Consider the following 10,525-nt stretch of genomic DNA (forward strand, 5'->3'; position numbering starts at 1 on the left):
ATGTAATTTTAACATTCAGCATATTATAAAAAATATTACTTATCATTTAGTACCAATAAAATAATTTGTTGAAGTAAAATCTTTTTTATATAAAATATTTTATTAAAATATCTAATATTTTTTATTATTAAAATAAATTATTGAAAATATTTTAAATTGTTTAGATAACCTTGCAAAAAATATTTTTTACCGTAATATGGTAAAAATATTAAAATTCATTAATTATGCAATGCATACAAAACAATTTTTTTCAACATAGAAAATATTTTATATATAGTATTTAATAGTTTTATTTATTTATTTCTCATAATATTGTTATATTAGTTAGTTTATTAATTTAATAAATCATAAATTAAAAATTAAAAGAAAGGAAAGATTTTCATAAGTGAAAACCTTATTTCATATTATATATAAAATTTTTTACTTAATTAATTTTAATTATTTTAAATTATATTAAAGATTATAATATTTTAGTAAAAAGTTTTTTTATGTGTAAAATATTTTACCTACCTATAATTAATGAAATTACATAAAAACCTAAAATATAATTAAATAAAATATAAATCACATGGAAAAGAATTATCTTTTTTACTTTTTACTTGACAAAAGCTGTTTCTCAATGTGCACCAATTCTAGTAAATACTTAAAATAAATTTAATTTTGCTATTAATCATCACAAATCTCATCATTCACGTTCACTTCCTCTCTTGCTCTCTGACTCTCTCTTTCTTGCCTTCCTTCTCTCTGAGTGGTTGCCTTGCGTCACTGAGTTTTTCTCTCGATTGAAACCCTAGGGTTTTGATCGATAATTTATTTATTTGTATCTACTAAAATCGATTCGATTTTACTCTGTTGATCAGATCTTGAAAATTTAGAAGTCCATCGAGATTCGATTGGATTTATTTTAGTTTTGTTAAATTTCGTTTAATAAAGAAGGAAAAATGCCGGCAGTTTACGGAGCCAGATTGACCACATTTGAGGATTCAGAGAAAGAGAGCGAATATGGTTATGTTCGCAAGGTGAATTCTCCTCATTCTATCGTTTCTTACATTTCCAACCTCAATTTGAACGTTGGATTGAGATTAACTGGATATGTTTTGAGCATTTGTATGGGATGATCTGCTTTTTTAGAGTTCAATTTAGTGTAATTACTTTCGTGTACTTGATTTTAGATGTTTTTATGTGCTTTGTCATACTTGATCTGTTTGTTTTATTTTCTTTAAGTAGAGTTTGGGGTGAACTGATTCAGTTATTTGTTTTATTTTTGTGATTCCTGATCTACTTTTCTTTCCCTCTAAATGCTAATTATAGTGATTTGAGATTTATGATCTGTCTTTCAAGGGTTAGTTTTGTTGAGTTTTTTTTTTCTTTGTGTGTGTTATATGCATAATCAGTCTTATATAATATTGAATTGATTTGGATGCCAATTTAGATGAGTGTCCGATACTTTGTGTTATGTGTTTTTGTTATTCAAATTGACACGTAGCATAGTAGTTTAAGTTGGGCTACATTTTCTCACTTTCTTTCCTCAAAATTTTTGTTGTTATCTGAAGCTTTCACTGCCTTTTAATTTATTTCTTAATTTTCATTACTATTAATTTTGGTGTCCTGTGTAACTTTTCTCTTTTTTTTTTGGTCAGAGGTATGGTAATAATAAAAATAGGTTGCATTTTGGTTTTAAATTGCAGTTTATTTTGTTAAACTGTTGTTGATTCTGATACAACAGTGGCAGTATATTTGGTGATTTGTTTCATTAAATTGCTTTTGTTGCACAATTTGAGCTATATTGATGTACTTGATTTGGGTATGAAGCCTGCATCAGAATCAAAATTGTTGGGAAAATTTCATTGCATTTGGTACAATCGATGGCCGTGTTTGCTGTTTTTTTACAGTAATGCTGTCATAATTTGCCACTCTGCAGTTGATTGAAGAAACCTGCTATTTGAATTCCATGAGAATACAAAATGAGAAAGTGACTTTATTTTTTTCTATTTATCATGTGGATATGTAACTAATTTCCTATAACAAGAAATTGCTAGATATTCATTTTTGCTTTTTCCAGGACAAGAGGGAAAAAGATTATGGTGCTTAATTATTATGTTCATATTTTTTTTCAATCAACTTGAATTGCTTTTTCTGATTGACCACTGACCTACAGAGTTTGCAAGTATAATGTATTATGTCTTACTTATTTTTTCTTGTTTCTCCACTTCAACTATAATATGCAGGTCTCAGGACCAGTCGTCGTTGCAGATGGAATGGCTGGTGCTGCCATGTATGAATTAGTTCGTGTTGGACATGATAATCTGATTGGTGAAATTATTCGGTTGGAAGGAGACTCTGCGACAATCCAAGGTGTTTTATTAATTCTAACATTAACTTTCAGCTATACCTTCCCTTTTGTTCATGCTCTTTTACTTTTGGAAAGAAAGAATGTAAGAAAAGAGAAGAATTATCCGTGCCTATTGTGAGGGTCCTTGGCAGGAATGAGTTTCAAAATTGATAAGAAATTTTATTTATGTTCTTATTGCAGTTTACGAAGAAACGGCTGGCCTGACGGTGAATGATCCTGTTCTGCGGACACACAAGGTGATATTATTGTTTCTTTTGTTTTGTTAACTGCACTAAAGGTTACACTTAGAATTTTTTGAGAGTGAGTCGATTGTATACTCGCTTATAATCGTATGTTGATGTTGCAGCCTCTGTCAGTGGAGTTAGGACCAGGAATATTGGGAAATATTTTTGATGGCATTCAGGTTCAACCACACTTCATGTGCAGTTTAAATCCTTGTATTTTTATAGCTCATTCCACAGTTTGTTTTGTTATGAAAAGTTGAAACCCAACTTACCAGTTAGCAGCTAAGCCATTAATAATACTATTATTTTTATCATGTACTTGGTGTTAATTAATCTCTGCTCTTCAATGTAGAGGCCTTTGAAAACTATCGCTAAAAGGTCTGGTGATGTGTATATCCCTCGTGGAGTCTCAGTCCCTGCTCTTGACAAAGATACTCTTTGGGATTTTCAGCCTAAAAAAATAGGTATGCAGCTATCAAAATGCAACTTAAATAGATATTGACTTGTGAGGTTGGTGTTCAATTCAATGCTTATTTCCTGCAGGTGAGGGGGACCTTCTAACTGGTGGAGACCTATATGCTGTAAGTTTAATGGCCTTGTGCTGTCATTTATACTAGTTGTTCCTTAAGTAAGCAGAAGTAGAAGAGCTCTGCCAAGGTACTGGTCACCTGAATAACCTTACGTGTGAGATGCAAATGGTTCTCAGTTGAACAAAGCACTGATCCCAGTTTTAGAGATTTGTAATGGTTTTTAAAATATGCAAAATAATCAGATTATGATTATGATTATGATTACAGATGAGAGGAGAATAATTCAATTAGCTATGGAATTTAAACACAAAGAAAATGAATTGGTTTTTTGGTTTTGGTTTCTTAAAAAAAAAAGAATGGGGGAGGGGAAGGAGTGGGAGGGGGACAGATTGTCTCACTGCAATTTAGTTTGACTGTGAGCTAGGAAAAAGTCAGCATGTCGACAATTTTTTGTCCCTAGGAATGAAAAGGAGGCCATCATTTTATAAATTACTTTTTTTTGGTTTTCTTTTTTGAGGGGGAGACAGCCAAAACATAAATAAATAAAAATAATAAATAAAACATATATGATTTCACTGCTTTGCATCTTTTAAGGAAAATGTATACGTCAGTTTCTTTAGAAAAATAGGATGATACTTAGATCAATTCATTTTATTGCTTTTAACTCTTCTAAAGTCTAGAAATTAACACTTTTAAATTCACATGCAGACTGTCTTTGAAAACAGTTTGATGCAACATCATGTTGCCCTTCCACCTGATGCAATGGGAAAAATCACTTACATTGCCCCCCCTGGTCAATATTCATTGAAGGTCTGCCTGTTAACTTTTATATCATGCCATTTGATATGCTTAAATGTTGTGTTGCAGAACTTTCTTTTTGCTATAATTGACCCTTTACTTCATGGCAGGATACTGTGCTAGAGCTTGAGTTTCAAGGTGTCAAAAAGCAATTAACCATGCTTCAGGTTTTCAATTCTTTTCCATGTCATTACATTTTTCACTATAGTTGACAATGGGTGGGTTGGGTTTGGGTTCAGTTTGTTGATATTTGAGTCAATTTTGGGTTTGGTGGGGCTGGGTTATGGGTGGGGTCTGGTCATTCCTTGTACCAATAGGTAGGACTGTGCCAGGTTGATTTGTGCCATTTGGCTTTGGGCCGTTGACTTTTTATAGTCATTTTAGGTTTGGTTTTGGGCAGGCCATTTAAGTTGGGTCAATATTTTACCATATGTACTGATTAACTACTATTCACTTGTTTTTAATGATTTCAAAATTTTAATTTGGATTGTGCTACACCCAGACATGGCCTGTACGTACCCCAAGACCTGTTGCAACAAAGCTTGCTGCGGATACCCCTCTGCTTACTGGGCAGGTAAGTCTTATTGTTGGTTGTTTTCATTGACTCTTCGTAGAAGGATGTAATTTGCTGATGGCTTTGGTTTCAATCAGCGTGTTCTTGATGCCCTTTTCCCCTCGGTTCTTGGTGGAACTTGTGCTATTCCTGGTGCATTTGGCTGTGGTAAAACTGTGATTAGTCAAGCACTTTCTAAGGTAAATTTTTATGTATATTCGTATTGAGTTTTCTTTAATTTCTTATAATAATGGGGTTTTAATTGAGTTTATTCTTATGATCATGTGCAGTACTCTAATTCTGATGCTGTTGTCTATGTTGGTTGTGGGGAACGAGGAAATGAAATGGCCGAGGTGTTTTTTCATCTTTTCTTTTGGAATTTTAATCTCTCTTGGGGATTTTAGTATCCTGATTCTATGTTGTTTTCAGGTTCTTATGGATTTCCCTCAATTGACAATGACATTGCCTGATGGTCGTGAAGAATCTGTCATGAAGCGTACAACACTTGTGGCTAACACTTCTAACATGCCTGTGGCTGCCCGTGAAGCCTCAATTTATACGGGTAAAACTATGAACTGCGAATTGTAGTAATGGTATATTGAATAGTTGCTTGAAGAGTAACATTTGGACCTAATAGTTATCAGTTATTGCTTTTGGTTAATTTCTACAGTTATGTTAACAAGTTTGGGGCATCTTGTTAATTTTATTGCTTCTTTTGTATTATGAAAAGACATGGGCTGCCAGTCACATTCTTTGGGTTTTTCTTCATTGTGGATTTGCAGGAATCACTATTGCTGAGTATTTTAGAGATATGGGCTACAATGTTAGTATGATGGCAGATTCAACATCTCGTTGGGCAGAAGCATTGCGTGAAATTTCTGGACGGCTGGTAAAACCTTTTGCCAAAACTTCACTAATGAAATGACCTGTTTCGTCTTTTGACTTCTCATTTCCTAATGCTTGATATAATTCAGGCTTATTGACCAGGTCCCTTGAGAATGCTTTAATTTAGTCTCTCTGTTCCTTCTTATGACAGCACATATGGTTAATAGTAAATTAATGATGTTTCACTGTAATTGGGCTAGAGCTGCTATTTTTTTTTCTTCAGTTTTTCTATCTTGGTGCTCCAGCTTATAAATACTGTCAAATAAGTTTGGGGGAAAAGTAGCTTTGCAGTTTTTGCGATAATTTTTCATCGGCATTTACTTTGATGAGGTGGCTTTTTGTATGTATCTTTGATAAAGAGTCTTCTGGGGGCTTTGTCCTTGGCTAGCCAGTGTTTGTTTTATGTATTGGACCAAAAAGAAAAGTAGAGGGTTTGGTTGTTAAAAGATGTCAATGTTAGAATATTCAATTGGGCAACTGTTTGCATTTATGAAAGTGCTCCTTGTAAATTAAGAGTAGTCAGTGCATTCTCAATATATTTTGTCATTTTTCTCAAATTATGTGCGGAGATAATAGAAACCATAAGTTTTCTGCTGATCCTTTTACCTTATGATGGCCTTGTGATTTTCCTCTTGCTGTTTCTTAGCTGATGGTTTATGGTGTGTCTATATCTGAGTGCTTTTTTGTTGTTGTAAAATTTCTTTAAAAGCAACTACAATAGTTTGCATTATCTGCTTGAAATTCTTGAGATAGCATAGAATCTCATAAAAGTTTAGAACTTTGGTGCCAATATTTTTATAATTTAGCAGTTTATTTGATTATTGCTATTCACTTTTTTAAGTGGGTAAATGATTTTTACATTTAATTTCACTTCATTATTGAAAACGATCAAAAATATTATTTGTTGTTTTTATGTCTGGTATACTTCTGGTATTCACTTTATTGGCTTCACGGGTTTCTGTTTAAGTTCTCACATTGGCATCTTGTTTCATGTCTTTTACAGGCAGAAATGCCTGCTGATAGTGGATATCCTGCTTATCTGGCAGCAAGATTAGCCTCTTTCTATGAACGTGCGGGTAAAGTTAAATGCCTTGGTGGGCCAGAACGTACTGGCAGTGTCACAATTGTTGGTGCTGTTTCTCCTCCTGGAGGAGATTTCTCCGATCCTGTGACATCTGCAACCCTAAGTATTGTCCAGGTATAGATCAAGGTTTTATGCATTCTCTAGGCTCCTACCCTTTCCCTGAATGCACCAGGGGAGAGGAGGGGAGAGAAAGGAAATTTACCCAAAAATGATAGTGGGATCAGTTCAGTATTACTGTTATCATTATTTTAAAGGTGCCAGCTGTGTTAGTGCTGCTGCCTTTTTTAGCTGTGTATGATGGTTATAGTTATTTATTGGAACTTAGTACTCCACCTTCCTTGTTGGTTTAAATTCTAGGTTTTCTGGGGTCTTGACAAGAAACTTGCTCAGAGGAAGCATTTCCCTTCTGTCAACTGGCTTATTTCATACTCAAAGTACTCAGGGGTATGTTCATAATCTGATCCCTCATTGTTTGTAATTATTCTAAAATGTTTTTTTGTTTCTATTACTTAGCAGGCCTTTTACCAATTGATGCCAGTTTCCATATTAATTGGTTGTCTCTCTTCTTGTATCCAGGCATTGGAATCTTTCTATGAGAAATTTGATCAAGATTTTATCTACATTAGGACAAAGGCACGAGAGGTGCTTCAGAGGGAAGATGATCTGAATGAAATTGTCCAGGTATGTTGTTTTATATTGGTATGGGTTTTTGATGAATTATAATCAAGCTATTTAACTGTTTAAACTTTGAAGGCATAAGAGGGAGAATAGTGAGCTGTGAAAGCTGTGAATTAATAGGTCATTTTTGACCAAGCACTAAATCATTAGACACAGCATAATGTTGCAATCTCTCTCTTGTCCCCTACTTTTGCTTTTGCTAATATATCCTTTTGTAATGTTATTTTTAGTTTATGTGCCTGTTACTGCAAATTCATGGCACATTCATGGCACATACTTTTATCTCGTCTCACTTCAGCATCTTTTGAATTTATATTGTTACAGCTTGTAGGAAAGGATGCTTTAGCTGAAACAGATAAGATCACTCTAGAAACTGCTAAGCTTTTAAGGGAAGATTATCTTGCTCAGAATGCATTTACTCCGTAAGCTTCAGCTCTTGCAATGTGATATCAGAAAATTATCTGAGTACCAGTAGCTATCAATATTTCAATGTCCTTGTCTTTATATGGTAATCCTTCTGTGCGCATGTTGTTGGGTCTGTTGTGACAGATATGACAAGTTCTGCCCCTTTTACAAGTCTGTTTGGATGATGCGCAACATTATTCATTTCAATACTTTGGCCAACCAGGTAATGCATCCCATGCTTTCTGCTACTCTTTAAACTGCTGATCAATTCAACCACATTTTCCAATAAATTCTATTATGGCTATTTTTAGATATTTGGAAAAGTAGGGGGAAAGAAAATGGCAACTATTTTAAGTGGGTTATTACTATTCTTTGTTGCTTAAAGAAAAGTTGAGGATGAAAATTAGTAATATAAATTCTGAAATATCTATGGGGTAAGATTCAGGTGCTGGTGTAATGCTTCATTTTATTGCTGACAAGATTAAGTATGATAGCAGGTTCTAGAAAAAAGAGATCTATTTATAAACCTTGCTTCCAGCTTTTTACCCTTCTTTTTGTTCTGGGCTTCTAGATAAGTAGGTCAAGCAAATGTTTCTTTGAGTGATATACATCCGAGTCACCTTGCCTCTAGATTTGTATATTTTAACCAGTTTGGTGTCTACTCAACATCGGTGCTGTTCTTTCTATTCTTTATGTTATACTTTGTGGTATACTGTACTTTGTTATGTCGACCAATTGGAGGGGCGTGGGTGAAATTAGTAATGCAAGTTGTGTGCAGGCAGTAGAGAAAGCAGCCGGGATGGATGGTCAGAAGATAACTTACAGTCTTATCAAGCATCGTCTGGGGGATCTCTTTTATCGATTAGTGTAAGTTTAGAACTTTGCTGGTAATGGACCAAAGAAAACAAAAAGATTAAAGGGAAAAAATGACTAAAAATGTTTTAGTGTGTTAGGATGCAGTGCTTAAATTGTCAAATTTCTTGACATCACAGGTCACAAAAATTCGAGGACCCAGCAGAAGGAGAAGAAGCTCTTGTGGCAAAGCTCAAAAAGCTTTATGAGGATCTGACAGCTGGTTTCCGTGCATTGGAGGATGAGACTAGGTGAATGTAAGTTTTCAAGATTTGATATTTCCTGGTCCTAGTCCAAGTTTCGGTAGTTGGGGGTAAGATCACTAGGGTTTTCTCTGTTTGAGTGTATGAAAATTCGGTCTTGGTAGATGCATGTTGTGCCGCGTCGTAGCTTTTGTTGGCCAGAAGTCTTGAGAGTGCTATAGCTATGAATTCATTATGTATTATTGTCTGCCCTTCCCTTTTCGGCAGCAGGAGAACCAAGGCATTCCTATTTATGTATTTATGCAATAAGATGTGTATTTTTCCTATGTTTTAGGCTGGGAAAATGAGACTAATAAGATGTGTATTCAGTAGGATGCGCTTATTGCCTTTTAGCATCACATTTTGTCTTTGCTGAGCTGCCAATTGGGGCTTCTGCTTTTGCTATTGATATGTGATGTACATGCTAGTTTTTTTCTTTTTTGGATAATTTATATGCATATTTTTCTGATCCTTTAGGTTTTCTTCGTATCTTTAGAAGCTTTTGCGTTTTTCTATTATCTTTAGCAGCTTTTATATTTGGTAAGAAAGTAGAAAGAGAATGTAAGATTTGGATTTGAGTAAATTACCTAGACGTCGGAGTGGTTTAGTTGGCACTTTCCGATCACCTTACGGACAAAATTGAAATTTTAAAAACAAAGACAAGAAATGCATAAAAATAACTATTCTATTCCATTTTATTAGATCTAATTTTAAAAAATGATCAAAATACCGGAGAAATTTATGTATTCATGTATTTCGTTTAATTTAGTTTTTGTATTTAAAATCGTAATAATTTAATTCTTTAATTTGAAAATTTTTTTCAATTTAATTTTTTTTTCTAACAACATTTAATTTTGTTGTTAAAAGGATGACGTCAACGTTGACTTCAATATTGATGTGATATATTTTGATGATATAGTGTCACATGGTACTATTATGGTGACGTGATAATATTGATGTGAGATTGATATGTTGATATGTCAGTGTCATGTGACAGATTAAAAATTTTTTAAAATTAAAATTTTTTTTTTTTGTCAATTATAAAGATTAAATTGAACAAAAATATATAGTATAGGGATTAAATTGAACAAAATTAAGATGTTGAGAGATTAAATTAAAAAAATATTTGAAAAATGTAAATATTTTAAGTAGATGATAGATATATTTATTAATAAATTAAATATTTTAGTGTAAAAGATTTATGGTGTTAAAAAATATATATAAATATTTTTTAAATTATTTGATTGTAAAATATGTACATTAATTTATTTCTTTTGTAAAAATTAAGTTTAAATTCTCCTTTTATAAAAAAATTTTAAAAAAAATTTCATACATAAAGTCAAATTTAGATGAATAATTTACATTATGTTAGAATAAAATAATATAAAATAACTAAATAATTTTTTTTCTTCGATTAATAAAAGTATAAAAATTTAAAATTTATTTGATTTAATTTTTAACTTGAGCTGAATTCAAATTAAAAAAAATAAATTAATTTAGTTACAATATTTACAATTTACAAATAACTATTCTTTTGAAATTATTCAACCCTTACTCAATTTATCTTTTATTTAAATTTACTCAAAATTTCTTATAAAACGATTTTATTTAACTTCAAATATTACAATCAAATTCTGTTAAATTTAAATTTAAATTATTAATTTGGATCTACAAAAAATTTGTAAATACAAAATAAAATTTTACAAATATTTACAGTTATATTTAACTTTATCAACCATAAATGCAATCTTTAATCCAAGAAATTTCAATCTAAAAAATATAACATGAAATATTAAATAAAATAAAAAGATAAAAAATAAATAAGCAATTGAAGGGTTGGAGTAACTTAGATTTTATGTTATAATAATAGGTTTGTAATGGCCAAATTAAGCAAGTTAGGATGAAGAATTATTTTTATAAT

The 10,525-nt window shown here is 32.1% G+C and overlaps 1 protein-coding gene across 1 annotated transcript; it reads left to right on the forward strand.

Moving 5' to 3' along the window:
• Positions 1-668: 668 nt before the first annotated feature.
• Positions 669-9,075, forward strand: VHA-A (vacuolar ATP synthase subunit A). Its single transcript, XM_018123690.2, has 20 exons — positions 669-1,019; positions 2,229-2,355; positions 2,534-2,589; positions 2,700-2,756; positions 2,930-3,041; positions 3,121-3,158; positions 3,816-3,917; positions 4,016-4,072; positions 4,408-4,479; positions 4,557-4,658; positions 4,749-4,811; positions 4,888-5,020; positions 5,241-5,347; positions 6,347-6,541; positions 6,785-6,871; positions 7,004-7,108; positions 7,430-7,527; positions 7,655-7,733; positions 8,289-8,377; positions 8,503-9,075. The coding sequence occupies exons 1-20, from the start codon at positions 942-944 to the stop codon at positions 8,615-8,617; spliced, it is 1,872 nt and encodes a 623-aa protein (XP_017979179.1). The 5' UTR covers positions 669-941; the 3' UTR covers positions 8,618-9,075.
• Positions 9,076-10,525: the final 1,450 nt, after the last annotated feature.

Source organism: Theobroma cacao, chromosome 6 (assembly GCF_053813885.1).
Source record: "Theobroma cacao isolate CCN51 chromosome 6, ASM5381388v1, whole genome shotgun sequence".
In the NCBI taxonomy this organism is placed as follows: Eukaryota; Viridiplantae; Streptophyta; class Magnoliopsida; order Malvales; family Malvaceae; genus Theobroma; species Theobroma cacao.

What these genes read in the sequence shown, in the direction of transcription:
- VHA-A (XM_018123690.2), top strand. Translation starts at nt 942, where the DNA reads ATGCCGGCAGTTTACGGAGCCAGATTGACCACATTTGAGGATTCAGAG. An exon ending in TGAAGCCTCAATTTATACGG is followed by an intron (nt 5,021 to 5,240) that starts GTAAAACTATGA and finishes GTGGATTTGCAG; the next exon opens with GAATCACTATTGCTGAGTAT. An exon ending in GTGAAATTTCTGGACGGCTG is followed by an intron (nt 5,348 to 6,346) that starts GTAAAACCTTTT and finishes TGTCTTTTACAG; the next exon opens with GCAGAAATGCCTGCTGATAG.